Source organism: Artemia franciscana, chromosome 13, assembly GCF_032884065.1.
Source record: "Artemia franciscana chromosome 13, ASM3288406v1, whole genome shotgun sequence".
Taxonomy (NCBI): domain Eukaryota; kingdom Metazoa; phylum Arthropoda; class Branchiopoda; order Anostraca; family Artemiidae; genus Artemia; species Artemia franciscana.
The window spans coordinates 27,349,719-27,366,220 of NC_088875.1; the positions used below are offsets into that span (position 1 = coordinate 27,349,719).

The 16,502-nt window shown below is 34.7% G+C and overlaps 2 protein-coding genes across 6 annotated transcripts in view; both read left to right on the forward strand.

Moving 5' to 3' along the window:
- Positions 1-3,455, forward strand: part of LOC136034748 (GPI mannosyltransferase 3-like) — a 54,018-nt gene extending 50,563 nt beyond the window's left edge. For all 3 annotated transcript variants that reach the window (XM_065716126.1, XM_065716127.1, XM_065716128.1), the window contains exon 8: positions 3,152-3,455. In XM_065716126.1, coding sequence (XP_065572198.1) covers positions 3,152-3,455 — 304 coding nt within the window. The remainder of the gene's footprint in view (positions 1-3,151) is intronic.
- Positions 3,456-3,466: 11 nt separating this feature from the next.
- LOC136034745 (peroxisomal ATPase PEX6-like) overlaps positions 3,467-16,502 on the forward strand; it is a 36,450-nt gene continuing 23,414 nt past the window's right edge. For 2 of the 3 annotated variants that reach the window (XM_065716121.1, XM_065716120.1), the window contains exons 1-3: positions 3,484-4,506; positions 7,310-7,635; positions 12,603-12,670. In XM_065716121.1, coding sequence (XP_065572193.1) covers positions 3,484-4,506; positions 7,310-7,635; positions 12,603-12,670 — 1,417 coding nt within the window. Of the gene's footprint in view, positions 4,507-7,309; positions 7,636-12,602; positions 12,671-16,502 lie in introns of all 3 variants that reach the window. The other variant, XM_065716122.1, reaches the window with a different exon arrangement.

Below are 16,502 nucleotides of genomic sequence, written 5' to 3' on the forward strand. Positions count from 1 at the left end.
TTTTGTATTAAATCAGGAGTTAAGCAGGGTTGTGTTCTATCCCCCTTTATATGGATCATTTTGATGGACTTCGTCTTAAGGAGCACAGGAAAGGCAATTGGAGACCATGGAATCAAATGGGGAGAAAGAACGCTCCTGGACTTAGATTATGCTGATGATTTAAGCATATTAGATGAAAGTGTGAGCAAAATGAATGAATTTTTAGAGGTTTTACGAGTTCAGGGTGCTAAAATAGGCTTGAAAATTAATGTTAAGAAGACTAAGTCACTAAGGCTAGGAATTAGTGAAGATGAACAGGTGACATTAGGTAACGAAAAGATTGATCAGGTTGGAAGCTTCAGTTACCTTGGTAGTATTATTAGTAAAGATGATGGGAGCGGTGAAGATGTTAAAAGTAGAATAACTAAGGCTCAGGGTGCTTTTTCACAGTTAAAAAAAGTTTGGAAGAATAGAAAGATAAGTCTACAAACCAAGATTAGAATATCGGAAGCTACAGTGATGACAGTGGTCAAATATGGCTCTGAAGCATGGGCACTCCGAAAAGCAGATGAAAATTTACTAGATGTTTTCCAGAGAAATTGCCTACGGATTGTTCTGGGTACCCGGCTGACTGACCGTATTTCAAACAGTAGGTTGTACGAAAAGTGTGGTTCAATCCCGCTTTCTGGGGCTATAATGAAAGAAAGGTCGAGATGGCTAGGCCACGTTCTACGGATGAAGGATGACAGATTACCGAAGATTGTCCTTTTTGGCCAACCGTCTGGGGTTACACGGAAAGCAGGTCGTCCTTGTCTGGGTTGGGAGGATGTCATAAATAAAGATTTAAAGGAAATGGGAACTTCCTGGGAGGGTGTAAAGAGGGAGGCTTTAAATAGATTAGGTTGGAGGAGGAGCGTGCGTAGCTTTGTTGGCCTCAGGCGGCTTGGTGCTGCAGTGAGTTATTAGTAGTAGTAGTAGTAGTACGTCGAAGACACAATCCCTCGTAACTGGATTACACCAATCCTGACTTAAAAATTGTAACTGTTAATGTTCAGCCAATAATAACCAGCAATCTCATAAGTGAACCAAGCTCTATTCTAATAGCCCCGGGTGTCGCGTATTTCATTTGCTCGTAATTTTGAATAGATTTTGACCCTGTAAGATTTCATTTGTTATACTAAGCTTTTAATATACATGATTTATTGAAATATTACTTAGTATTTTTATTAGATTAATTATTTTTTGTGGGTTTGCCGATTTGTATTAATAAATAGCATTGATATAAGCGGGCCTCATAAAGCCGAAACAAAAATCATAGGCAGTGCAATTGCGCTATCTAAGTGAAGATACAGGCTAAGTCAAAGTATTACCACAGACTGTGTAACACTGTATTTTGAAATATTCCCCGCATTGAGATAGTGACCGTATTTCAAATTTGAAAGCATTCAAAAAATAAAGTTAGAATTATTAACTTATCGGTTGGGCATTGTTTGACAAAGAATATCCAGAAAATCTGAACAATTCTTGGTATCATTGCGTCAGGAACTTCAGATTAATTGGAATTGCCAGGGAGGCCAATTGGAATGGAAAATTGACTCCTAGATTTTGAAAATAACCTTTTCCTATGTATCTTCGTTTAAAAAAAACGCAATTCTATAAAAATTACACAATTTTTTTTTTGTGTAAATCAGGGTATGGGGGGTATACATTTCAGGAGATGGGTTACACTGATTATTTTTGTTATGTTTATAATTCCCGTCATAAGCCATAGCTCGGTCTTTAGTGCTACAAGATAAACTGATGACAATAGAAACAGAGAATGGGTTGGTACCGTTTGTACGTGCACATAAATTTCTAAATTGTGAAAAAAATAAACAAATTTTGTTTAAATCCACTTGTTGATAAAATAGAAATCACGAACGACTGCCGAACCAATTAGGTATCCCGTTATTATTTTCTTAAGTTGAACATTGTTCTACTTTTGGGCACAAAATTTGTGATTGACCAATTATAATTAAGACGTAAGATATAATGATTTATGTAGAAAACATGGAAGCTTGAAACCGCAGTTCTGTCAAATAAATCTGACAAAAGAAAGACAGTATTAGAAGGGATTAATTTGGAACAAGTTAACGTTAATATAAGGTTTTAAAACCAATTTCTTGTCCTATCAATTTCGCACCTTTATAGTAAAAGTGCTGCGTAAAAATCAAGAAAAAAAGACAAAAAATGTTCATAGATTTCGTCTTTTTTTTTTACATCTACAGGCCTGATTATGCTGCGGCTCAGGCATTTATCACACTGTGTAGCCCTTGGAAACCGAGGGTTAGTGATGTTAATCAATCTAGGTTGTTGTACACTATTTCCTGTTCTTTTCTAACGTTAGTATCGACAAATTTATGAGAAATGCTATTATTTCTTGTCATTTAAATGGTTTCAACTATCACATATCTTGAAGGTATTTTCCATAATAATTTTGGCGGGCAGGATTCCATTGGGAAGTTAAAATTGGAATTAAAACATTTTGACTCTGAAGCACATTCGATCACATAGAAAAAGATGGCTGTGTCTTGAACTGGGATAAACCAAAAAGGGGAAGTGATAGGATTCCTGATCAGGTGCCACCAATTTACTCAGTGGGGTTGATAGCTATATACGTAGCATCAAGCTCAAACCTGTGACTAAATTTCGTAATATGGTTTGTTGGGCCGACTTGTAATTCCTACAATATTTTAAAGATTAGTTCACACTTTCTTGTAAAATTTAGAATAGAAATATGTCGATAGATGTGTCGCTTTTTCTTCTCCAAACTACTATCCAGTTTTCCGAAAGCTTGCTAAGCCATGTCTTATTAACTATAAATTTGTGCTTACATTTAAAGCCGTCTTATCAAATTGGCACCACACTCTAAGCCTAAAAACTTCCAACCACGAGCCTAGAATAGCCCATTAAAAGTATTATAAATATTTATCTTCTTTTTATTAATATTATGTAACAAAAAAGATTGAAAATTTAGTTAGTTTTCTTTTCGTTTATTTTTAACAATCAGAAGATGTGTAGGATCATTAGTGTCCATAATGATCCTATAACTGTTATTTTTACACTTTTAAAGACCTTCCTAAGCTAATTAACCAAGACCTAGTATGTCTTATATGGTAGTTCTCTTTTTCAGGCATGTACATTACCCTATCGAAGAAAAGTACTTTACCTGTGTACCGAACTTTAACAACGATCAGAACTATGTTGATGAAGCGGATAGAATGTTTTTGCATCCTATCAAAACGATCGAGATTAATTTATTGAACAATTTCACCTACGTTATAATTGGTAGCTATCTTGAGAAGGAAGTTATGACAGTTTTGAAAAATTATGGATATGTGAAGAAAAATAGTTACTTGCACCAGCTAATCCCAGACGGCCGAATCGGGAATTATATTAGCGTCTATGAACTTTCGGAAATAAAAGAAAAATTCTGATTGTTTGGCAAAAATATTTAAAATTAATATGTCTGATATTTTTTTTCAGAACTTGTACTGGTTTTACTTGGCTTTCAGCTTAAAAGCTTCATGGAAAAACCTGTTTCAAAAAAGGTTGATATACACAATTCATAAAAGATTTGAAAATAGGAAGACTATTCATCATAGACATTTAGAAAACAAGTTAGAAGAGGGATCTTTAAAAGCATTTGTCAATCATGTTGTCCTGTTAAATGTTGGTTTTGACTTTTTTAGTTGGGTATGCATTGGAAGAAAAAAGATTTTTGTCTTGTCTTCCACCAAATGCAGTCTTGAAGAGAACTGTTTTGTCTCACAATTCTTTGAAGAAAACCATAAGTCAGACATCATCAATAGTATTGGAAAAGATGATTTCTATCTCTCTGAAAACCCAGAGATAGCTAGAGAATGCACAATCTCTCAAATTGGTATGAAAAATATATGTCAAAACCCTGTGATTGAAAGCTTCTTTGAAAAGAGTAAACTATTATCTGAAGATGAATGTTTTATAATTGGCAATAATAAAAATACCTGCAATTACCTTAGCAGAAGTGACTCAAGCTTGTTCAAAGTCACATTCATTAAAGGTTTGGTGAAGCCAAATATTAAAACATGTTTTGTAAACAGAGATACAAAGCTCTATGTTAACCCAACTCTGGACTGTGGTAAACCTAGTCAGGTTTCAAAAATAGTAATTCATGAATATTCAAATGCCTTCAAGGAAATACCATTAGTACCATATGGTCTTGTATCTCATTTCCATAAAGTATCAGTGTTAGTGAAAAATTATATTCAAACTGTTACACAAAATATACCTGTTTCAAACCCCAGAATTTTGATTGAAGGACCCAAAAAGGCAGGAAAAACTATTTTATGTAGAAAAATAGCTAAATATTTTGGGTTAGAATTAGAAGAGAAAGATTTGTCTGATGCAGCTACAGACAGTAGTGGATCTACAGAAGTTGTTCTTGACAGACTACTAACCGATGTTGGGAAAAGTGGACCTACTCTTTTGTTCCTGAGAAATATTACAGTTAGTATAATTATTTTTGCTGTCTTTATATTGTAAGTAAAATGCTTTCTATGAATGAAATGTGTATCTTAATCCATAATTACTGACTAAGCCATTATATTTTCAAAGACATCTTTTGTTTGATTTTTGTTGCTTTAATTGTTTTAGATCAGTTATAAGTGATATTGTATTCCTATAAAGGTATTGACTACCCTCCTTAGTTTAAGAAGAATACTTGAAGAAACCATAACTTCTGCTTAATAAAATTTATAATAAAGGTATCCATCTGTATTCTAGCTTCATTTCAAAAAGCTCATTTAAGATGTATTTTATTTTCTTAGTTTTTTAAAGTTGATTTCTAGGTCATGTTGGCTAATAGCTTTTCTGGTCTGATTTCATTGATAGGTACAAAATGGAGGGATGAAATTTTAAATGTATTGTTTAGGCATTACAAAGTGACCTGTGTAGTATTATTAGTAAAGATGGTGGGTGCAGTGAAGATGTTAAAAGTAGAATAATCAAGGGTATTTTTTCACAGTTTAAAAAGGTTTGTAAGAATAGGAAGATTAGCATGGAAACCAAGATTAGGATATTAGAAGCTACATTGATAGCAGTGGTCAAGTATAGCTTTGAAGCTATGGAATTCAAAAAACAGGAGATTTGTTTGATATTTTCCAGAGAAATTGACTACAGACTGTTTTAAGGACCTGACTGACTGACCATATCTCAAATAGTTAGCTGTACAAAAAATGTAGCTCAGTCCTGCTTTCTGGGGCTATAATGAGAGAAAGGATGAGATGGCTAGGACATGTTCTGTGGATCAATAATGACAGATTTCCGAGGACTGTCCTTGTTGGCCAAACAAAAAGCAGGCTCCCTCAAATGAGGTTGGAGGATGTCATAAAAGGGAAATGGGAACTTGTTGGAAGGGCGTAAAGAGCAAGGCTTTGAATGGATTGTAATGTAAGACAAGTGTTAGTAGCTGTGTTAGCCTTGGGAGGCTTGGTGCTGCAGTGAGTTCTTAGTTGTGGAAGTAGTCAACAGTTATTTATTGTTTTGGTTTTAACCTTGATTTTGTCTTTTGAGTCCGTGTGGTTTTTAGACTTTGTTGGCTATTAATTTTTTGCCTGCAATGAAAATGTCATATTGCTTATGCTGTCAAAATGTTTACATTCATCTTTGTTCTTTAAATTTTGCTGACCTGAAGTCATGTTTTATAGTTTTTCTTTCTGAGTTTTGACAAATATCTTAATCTGGGAGCTGGTGCTTAATTTTTTAAGCTTGGTTGTATTTTAATATAATAGGAGTAAAAATCAGAAACATTCTTAGGACAATTTCCTGCTATTCACTCCTTTTTCCTGGTGAGAGGGGGGGGGGCAGCCATTGGGAGTTGAATTTTGAAAAGCTATTATCTCTACAATTGGCTTCTAAAGACTGGGTAGAAATTTATTCAACTGAACAAAATTAATAATGAGGCCAGGCACAAAACTGGGCCATCTTTTGGTGGTTTATCAAAATGATCAGCTCAAAATTAGTTAGTGCATTATGCTGGTCATACTTATAGTACAACAGTTCATTAGATGGTGAATTTAATCTCTATTGTAAATGCACGTAAAAATTACCAGGTGCAAACTTAGAATATATCAATCTAACTGGAGGTATTGGTTGTGCCCCAACTGTGTATATATACTCTACCCTTTCCCTTGTATGTGTTTTGTCCAATTTTAAAATAAAATGCCACATTTATTCTCAAGTTCTATATCAATCTATTATTATTATTATTTTTTTTTTACTAATGTCAGCAATGATTTTGTACAACTTTTTTAAGATGGCCTTCACCTCAATTGGGAAAAATAGCATGGCTAGTCGTTGAATAATTTGATAGATCATGTAGCATTATAGGAGTCTATTAAGAAAAGTTTCAGTGTATAGGCCTACTCTTTATTTCATTAATTTGTAGGTGCACATCCCTTTTCAGATACCAATGGGTGGTTATTTTACAACATCAAATAGTAACCCTCTAAAATATTGCATAGTTGCAACTTGATAATATTTTTCACATATTATAATTATGTCACAGTCTATTTTAATTTTCCTTGCAATATTAAACCTACCCTTTGTCTAAAGCCCAAGTAATTTTATGCATTGGATACTTAAGATTATATAGTTTTGACTTATTGAAATAATGTCAATTTAAGGGGGGGGGGTTCTTCCCTTAGACTTTGAAAATGCCTTTTTTGAGGACATTTTCATTGAAAAATTCCTTTTTATGTGTTTTATTGAAAAAAATGACAAATGTCCCACTTATAGATTTTGAAAAATGTTGCCAGAACACTTTTTCAAAGATTTTTTCTTTGGCTATTGCAATTAAATTTTTGAAATTTTGAAAAAAAAATTACCAAGTTTTCCTTAGCGTTGCCATGTTGAACCATAAAAATAAATAAAAAGAAATAATTAATTAAGTTTGACAAATAGTTTGTATCTGTAAAAATTTCAAATACTAACATTCCACTCATTTCTAAAGACAACCTCACCTTCAAAGAAAAGATATATTTCCTTAAGCTGTTTTGATGCCATGTGTTTATACCTTCTTTTTTTTTTTCACTGATTTTCCATCTATATTTTTAATAAACTTGGTGCCTGCTTCTACTAAAAACTGCATGACTGTATGCGGTGTTTTTTTTCTTTCATTTGAAGTTGAATATCCAGTTTTTCCTATCTTGTTAAGATATACATGGCTTTGTATTTTTCCACTTACCTAGTTACACAAATCATTCTGTTTTTACTGTCCTTGGTACTTTAATGAGGTTTTGTGGTTTTTTAGGACTTTGGAAAAATCAAAGAAACAGGAGCAGCCAATATGAGAGTCATTGAAAAATTAACGCATTTACTGGAGTCGCTTGACTCCTTGAATGTTGTGGTATTTTGCTCTGTTGAAGATTCATCTAGTTGCCTATTGGAAGTATTGAAATTATTTAGGCAAAAATATACAATGTCACCATTATCCAAAGAAGAGAGAAGTAAGAATATTTGTTGGATCTGTGAAAATATTGGTGTTGATATTAAAAAAGATGATCTAGAATGGTTATCAGAGAGTACAGCTGGTTTTACATTTGGTGACCTTAATTCTGTAATAGCAGTGTCAGTCAGGTTAGTCATCTTTAGTTTTCTTGAAAAGAGGATAATTTGTTGGTAATCATATTATGGCAAAAACATTTAGTTCAACAATGACAGCAGTAAAGCCTCTTGACAATTTTTTCTGGAGATTTTTTGATATTCAAACTTAACATTGCATGGCCGAAATCTTCCAAAAAAGATTGAAGATTAATTAACAGAAATATCCCCTGACCCATTTCTGTTAGTTGAACCTAATTGAATCTAATTAAAAACTGAATCGAATCTAATGAGAAGGAATTTACAGATGTAACTCATTTAATACATCTCAATGGCAAGTGGGTTATTAGGTATTCAGTTAAAAATTACCAGTGATAATAAACAATAAAAGAGGAAAAGATGAAAAAAACAGTAAAAATATTGGTATATGCCAAATTTTAATGGTTAGTGATTTGAGAATTACTGAGGTTTGAGGTTTCTGAAGGATCAAAATTTTGATTTTTTTCTTGATTCTTGAAATAATTTCATTCTGTTTTGGTTTTCTGTAGATAAATATTTTTATTCAAGATTTCACAATAACACAGGCAACACTGTAGCACCACTAAGTGACGAGTCTTGTGCCTTCTATGGATTTCTTTTTCTTGCCACTTTAGGTGTAAGATATGGTTGTAGAAACGTTGGAGGGGGAAATTTGATTGGAAATTAAAAGTTCTAATGCCATTTATTGATTAAAATCGATTGGAAGGTTTAATAATTAAAATCGATTGGAAGGTAACCAGCCCCTTTCACAGGCCCAGATATCAAAGGGCTACTAGGCCCAGGCTTAGGGCGCACAATACTAGGGGCGAAATTGGACTGATGAGATTTATTGTCAAAATGCCAGATGCATTCCGCCCCTGTGCTGCCTATTCACAGAAAAGTAGTCTTAAAAAAAGACAGGGATTTTACGGCAAGTTATAAACTATCAGATGGGAGTTTATTAATAGGAAGAAAAAACAACTTGAATTTGAAATATATCAAATATATTAAAATTGCTACTCTCCTAGTTGAGATAGCTCTGTGACATGGTTTGTTGATTAAATCACGATGGGCTCTCCTCTTGGCATTCCTGATGCCTTTAGCTTTAGGCTTGTTTTGACTGTGCTTGCTGGAGAGTACTCTTCAACCCGCGTCTACCCTGCTTGGACATTTAGCGCAGTGCCTACTTCTGATTTATTTTGCTTGATTAATAAATGCTACTATTGACTGAGAGTTCCACCCACCCTCCCTCCCTTTGCGTGTGTTTGTTTTATTTACTTGACTTTTTTTACCTGTTTATTTTTAACCTGTTATTATTTTAATTTGCTTGTGATGAATGAAAGGACAGTTAGTAACCCTTTAACCCCTGACCTAAATAATTGTAGCGGAAGGATTCTGGCCCTAGGAGTAGAAGGTCAAAATGAGACCATTAAACCGTTGATATTTGGGAGTAGAACAGTAATTGCAAAAAAAAAAAAAACTGTTTGAATACCTCCAAAAACATAAGTATATGGACCGTTATGGTTGAATGCTAGAAAAACTTGGACCAGATGGCTCTATTATCATAATAGCTGTGAACCAATCAGTAGCTACTGCTGTGCTTTCTATCTTAGATATAGCAGTAAATGGTTATAAGGTAAAGTTTGTGCTTGGTCCAAACTCCAACCTCAATTCAATCAGAAACAGAAAATGTATTCTACTTATCCCAACTTTGGAGGTCACCAATCTTAATAATTTTTTTTAAGGAAGGTCCTAGGTGATGATAGAATCCAACAAGTTACAAACGGCCTTCAAAAATACAAGCCCTATGGTTTCCCTTTGGTTTGCACCTTCAATCTGGATGTTCAGTTCCCACTGAAAATCTCTGTTTGGGATGCAAGTATATAGTAAAGTAGTTTATCCCCCAGGCAATACAGTGCTTCAGTTACCAAGGTTTTGGTTACGTAGCTTCTAATCGCCACAGAAGCAGAAGATCTGTACTATGTAGTGGACAACACACCCTTGAATGCCCCCAATCCAAGACAGTAAATAAATAAATAAATAACTTTATTCCTCACGCCTCTCAATACAAAATTTCTATACAACTGACACCTTTTTAAAAGAAAAATGTTATGGCAGGGCGAAGAGCGGATCGACTGCGGCACGATTTCCATTTAAAGTCGTCCTACGTTAAAAGTCTCGAGATATGGTATGTTTATGTTTAGGCTGTTGGAGAAGGCTTCCAGTGATTTCATCTTTTCTACTGGGAATGGTAGTTTGTTCCATATCCTGATGACCTGGGGTATGAACGAATGATGGTAAGAATTAGATCTTGCAATCTTCATCTTCACGGGCTCCAATTGCAGACTGTGCGATCTTGTGTTGCTTTGGGGAATTTTTTGAACAAGCTTTTACGTTCCCAAAATTCTCATGAACTATCTTGAAGAGGGTTTTTAAGTCTAAGATTGTTCTTCTTGTCTCAAGTTTATGGAGAGTGAGCCTTCTTAGAGCTTCGTCATACGGAAGGTTTCTGAATCCTTGAAGTCCTTTGACAAAGCGTTTCTGGACCCGTTCTATTCTGTCAATATCCTTTTTGAGATATGGTGACCAGATGATAGTGGCGTATTCAAGCTGTGGCCTGACGTAGCTTGTGTATGCTGATATCTTTGAGTGATTGTCAAGGTATCGTAGGGATTGACTGAGTAGCCAGAGAGTATTCGACGCTTTACGCACAACCAGGCCGATATGCTTTTCTGGTTTGAGGTCCAAGCTCAGAATTACACCTAGGTCCTTTTCACAGGTAGATTTTGTCAGGTCGATACCTTTCATTTTGTATGAGTACATCGGATTTTGGCGGCCAAGATGGACGACAGAGCATTTTGCTAAATTTGGTGAAAGTTGCCATTCTTCGAGCTTCTCTGTCAGGGCATCCGAGTCGCTTTGGATTTGTGATGATGCACTAGCTTCTCCCAGGAGCTTCGTATCGTCTGCAAACAGGCCGAAGTCGGTTTGGGAAATGGCATTTATGCAAATGTCTATGTACATGTCTTCTTGTTTTTAGCTCTTTGTTTTTTTTTTATTCTTGTGAATCCTTATGTACAGAACAAAATTGAAGATAACTAGTAGCGCCCGAAATAGACCCAAAATCTTTTAAACAGGAATAAGGCTAGCATCCCTAAATCTTCTTAAGGTCAGAGTACATTTATTCTTTACTAAAATAAAATACATCTTAGATGTCTTCTCTTTTATAATAAGAACAGTGAACAATCAGAAATTGTCGTGATCTTCAGGAATTATTATTATTAAATAGGAAACACTCTTTCTGCTTTCATTAGTTTTTTTCCAGTAACCTTGATTTTTCTGTTGGTTTCCTTTTTTTGTCAATGATCTGACAACTAAATACCACACTGTTCAAAATACAATTCGTTTTCATCAAAAATGAATGACACTCAAACTGTTTGAAAATTTTCAGAGGGTGGGGGAGGGGCTAACACCACTCCTATTTGTAAGCCCTGGATTAATCTCGTAATATTATTTTTACTGTGTCCTCTTAAACACACTGCTAAAAAATAACATTGCTTAAAATAAAAAACACACTGTTTGAAACACAAATGAAGCTCTAGCCTTTAGAACGTTTAAATCTCTGGGAACTGAATTTCAGCCTAACAGACAAATCCCTAAATTAGGCCTGAATGATTACGAGTTAGAAGATATAAAGCATTTCAGTATGCACAAAATTGAAGGAAGGCTCTCTCTTTGGGTCTTTGAGTTGTTGAGACTACAAATCCTGGCGTGAAAATGTCTTAGGAACGGTTTTTAAGCCTTAGGCACAAAAGTTTTTTGGCAGAAGACCTATTGTATCTGAAGTTTTGTGTGTAGTCTTGATTATTAAAACCTTGACCTTTTACTACTCATTTTAAATTTTAATTTTCCCGAAGGAATATCATCGAACCGTTTATGGTAATGAATGGTAAGCAAAGATTGACTCTTGTCGATTGTAACCAAAACTCTCAAAAGTGCAATTTTAATACCAGCAATGACCTAAACATGAAAGAGCATAGGCCTACTCTATGCTGATTCCAAATTAAATTTTTTTTTACCCGGGCTCCAGAGGGGCCCTGGGCCTGTTCTTTTTTCAATACCGCTATTCCTTATTCCCATAATTGCTTTAATCGCTATACTTTGAAATACAAACTTATAGACATTAAATTAAAAAAATTGTTATTCCATGGGATGTAAAGAGTGAAAATTAGCCTACATATATAGGATATATAACCTAATGCGAGCAGAAATTCCTATATGACCGCAGAAATGCAAGCTAAACTAACAGAAATCACGATGAACTGTATAAATAATAAATTTAGTTTATGTGTCTAGCATGTAATCAACAGTCTAAGTACAGAAATATACGATGCAAAGAAGAAGAATTCAACCAGTTGATTCAGTAATCTTTACCTGGGGAATTAAAGTTTTTAGGAGTCTTTTTGTCACACATTGTGAAGCAGCTTTAAAAAGGTGATTTAGGATTGCCAGCCCAATATCAGTGCTGTTCTGCAGTTAAGTTTAGTTAATTAATCTACTTGTCGTGGATTTGACAAGATAAAAGCGAGGCCTAATTTTCTTTAATGATTGGTACATAAATTCCTTGGCCCTTGGGAGGAGTGGGCGGGAGCTATGAGTTGTTTTTTCTTGGAGTGATGGCCTGACTCTTGAAAAGATTATTACGGTTGATTCGGATAGGTAAGTTCTATTGGATTTGAACAAGTTTTCTCAAAATTCTTTACAAGGGTTCATACCAATTTAGCCAAGAGATGCAATTGTCAGAAAATTGTAATTTCTTTTCGCCTATGGCAAAAAATTCTTCTGTCTAGCTGAAATATCTTTTAATTCACTATGTTCTTTCTTGCTTCTATCCCTTCCCCTGCTTTCCTTTGGAAGAATGGTGTTCATTTTGTTAGTTCTATTGTTTTATCTTCTCATTTTTATTGATTACTATTTTTTTTCAGAGAAAGCAACAGAGTAACTAGAAAACCGTGTTTGACCTTGGATTATCCTGTACTTCTTTCGTCAGTTGGTAAGACATTTATAGAAAGCATGTCTTTGTGTTAATGCGTGTGTCTTCTATTTCTACACTGTTCATCCGATCGTCAAGAAATTTTAATAAGTTTTTGAGTACACTCTTGAGAAGGTTCTAGGTATAAAATTGCCCCCACCTCAAAGCCCTTTTAAAACTTTTCGCGCTGGCTGAAATTAGAAAACCCTCAACGGATATAATTGACAATCGTTTCAAGTCATATTATTCACATTTTTGGGATATTCAATTAACAGGCTAGTTAAATATTGATTCTGTCATCAAACACACTTCCGAAAATCTCAAATATCTTTTACTGTAAATTTTCTAAATTGCGTATTTAACAGTTTCGTTAATTTGGTGTTCAACTTCGCTAATTTGAAAATAGTGCCGTAATTTAACTTGTGGGGACAAATTACCAGGGGGAATTGTCGAGGGGAATTTCCTGTGGCGGGGGGGATATATAATATTAAAATGACTTGGACAACCTTATTCAGTCTGGAATTAACTCTATTGTGGATAAGTTTATGCATGAAATCGTGTTTGTCGATTTATGGACTTGATTTCCCAATGAAGGGAAATTGTCAGGGAGGGGGGGGGGATACAGGGAAGAATTTTCGGCAGGGGAAGAATCTGCATAGGAGAAAATTTTTTGAAAGCGGCATTGTCGGCGGGGGGAACTGTCAATTATTAATAAATTTAAAGAAAGATCATTATTAATATGTGGGGGAATTTTTGAGGGGGAGTTCCCTTCTTGGGGAATTTTCCTTGAAATTCCTTTCTTTTGATATCGCAATAACGTGCGACGGGTAAGCCAGTTGCTAAATATTGTAAACTTTGCCTATTAAATTGCTATTCCATTTAATCAGTATCCGTTTCGATTTTTCAGCGCATATGTTAATTAGTCTTTTCCAAAATGGGTGTTGCATTCGGGCATTCAGGATGTTGAAGTAAAATGTTGAATATATAGACTACATACAATATCAGTACAAACCTGGAACCTTCCTTCCTCCTCCTCCCTATCTTTGAAGACCAGAAATATGTAAAAATGGTAAAATTCTGCGTTATTCGGAAAAATCTGAAAGTTTCCAGCACTAATAGATCTGCTCCGTGAAAAAAGATTTGGGAATCATTTATGTAAGCCATTAGCGGGCTTATGGCATTGCCTCGATTTAAGGTATAGGTGGATTCAGCTGAAAATTTTCGGGACGTGTCAGATAATATTTCTCCAGGAAAAATGGTCTGAAATGCTACAACCGCATTCCTGAGCAACAGCTTCCAGGCCGGCTTCGGGTACATAGACATTTTACACCTGCTTCAATCAGGATCATTTAGGGAGTGTTAATTTGAACAGTTGGAAATTAATTTTTCTTTCAAATTTACATTTTCACTGTAGCCTATTGGAAGCGTTTGGACAGAGAAAGAGTTCAGACGGCGTAAAGCTTGTATTGGTGAGGAGTGGGTTATGTTTGATAGTTAATTGAGGTAGAATATTATGGTGAAAAATATCAAACACAAAATCGCAAAGAAGAGAAGAACGAGGACAATAAACAGCCAGTGAAAAAATTGAAAATTGTGCAAATATTTCGGTCAAGACCTCCGCTTGACCGTCCTCAATGCAGAATAAACTGATAAAAATGTAAAAAAAACAAACTGTAAAACAGAACACAAAACTAAAATATGATGACCCTTTCTCAGTAACGTTACCCTTTCACCGTTGCTGAGAAAGGGTCATCATATTTTAGTTTTGTTTTAAGGTTTGTTTTTTTATATATTTTTATCAGTTTATTCTGCACTGAGGACAGTCAAGTGGAGGTCTTGACCGAAATATTTGCACAATATTCAATTTTTTCACTGGCTGTTTATTGTCCTCGTTCTTCTTTTTTTTTGCGGTTTTGTGTTTTGTCATGATTAGCTAGTGTGGTCTCAGAAATTATTTAGGTGAAAAATATAGTGGTCATGGAACTGGAGGAGTAAGTGGAGGGAGTGATGACGACAGAGTTGGTGTAGTTGATGGAGGTGTAATTGAATATGGGGATAATATTGTTGCTATATTTGGTTGCTGTTAATACTCTGAATAGCGTTTTCATTATATTGCTGTTACCTGTGCAAAATTCAACTATGTTATAATAAGGCACATTTAAAACCAACCGAAAATCTTATTAGCAGAAAATTCGAGCCTAAAACAGATGTAAATTGCAATGAATAGTTGATTCAAGCTTAGAATAAACGGAGAATACCAGAAATACGTAATAGGAGGGTGGCCAATCGCCTCAAAATCAGCTTCAGTCTAGAATGTCATTTGCATGCTACTGCAAATGAGACATATTTTGATTAAATTTTCTTTTTCATTACAATGCTGATTAAATCCAAATACTAATCAAACTTTCTGAAAAAAAAAAGCATCTTGATATAAATAATATTAAAAAGCGTTTTTTTAAATAATGGTAAATAATGGCAATAATATTAAATGGTAATAATATTAAAAACCATAGTTGACCACTGCCATTACCTTAGCCGATATTCCAATCGTGGTTCGCAGAATTTTCTTTCTGCTCTTCAAAACCTTTTTCAGCTGTGAAAAAACACCCTGGAGCCTGGCTATTTTTTTTTGCATCTTCACAGTTATCATGGTCTTAACTTTTAATACTACCCAGGTAAATGAAGCTGTCTACTGGATCGATCTTCTTACCAAGCATCACCTTTTCACCTTCATTTATTCCTAGTCTAAGTGACTTAGTTTTCACAATTTTAAGTTTCAAATCTATTGCCGGTAATGTATCCTTGGTATCTTTAACCATTTAACTATTTAGTATAATGTATCCAGTATCTTTAACCATTTTAGTAATGTTTCTAACTCCTCTTCGCAAAATAAGTCTTCCTTCACTTCCTGATTCTTGATAATTCTTTTTTTTATATATATCATTCCCTACAACTTATTATATTATATCAGATTAACGACGCTTCTTGACTACTAAGGTCCCTGCGTCGGCCCTGCAGTGCATTCCTGCAGCATGATTCGATCTCTGGGTCCGTATTACCAAGCTAAGGTTAAATCCACTGCGCCACCACAGGATATTCCCTACAGCTTAATCATTGTTTAACACAATTTCAAAAATGTCTGCCCGTCTCTGATCTCAACTATAGCATATCCACACTCTATTTCCTCTCACTTCCTTAAAATCATTTACTATTATATATCATAGTTTTCTATTATAGTGTCTGGCCTCATCTTCTAGATCCTCGGAATTCCTATTCATGCCTCCATTGTACACCTCCTTAATTCATATTTTAATGTCTTCCCTGCATCCTTTACTTTCCTTTCATTCTCATATAAATTATCAATCAAAATTTTTGTACAAACTCTACCAACCTTTCTTTGCTGCGTTTCTAACTTTCAATATGAGCTCTTTCATTGTCGAGGCAATAAGAGAAAATAATTAAGATTTTTGTCACATTACTTGGTGCTAGAGTATTCACTTTGTAGGCAATGAGAAAAAAAGCCTAAAATTAGTGTAAAGAATGGAGGATTAAAATGGATGGTTGCCCCTGGTGGCTTCGATTCATCAGAATTTAGGGGCGAGGGGTAAATTTGTTGTTTTTCCACTTTAATATATGCACTTAAAGAGAATTTTCAATGAAAATATCCCCTTAATTGGTATATTCAATATCTAGAGTGGGGGGGGGGGTATAATATACAGGAGACACATGCTCCTTGCTCCTGTCTTCTAGTTGTTGCCTCTGGTATAGCCCCTCGTGTATAATATACTTCATTTTCGTTTTGATTTTCAATATTTCTCTTTATTTGATAAAAAATTTCTTTTTTGTGTTCATA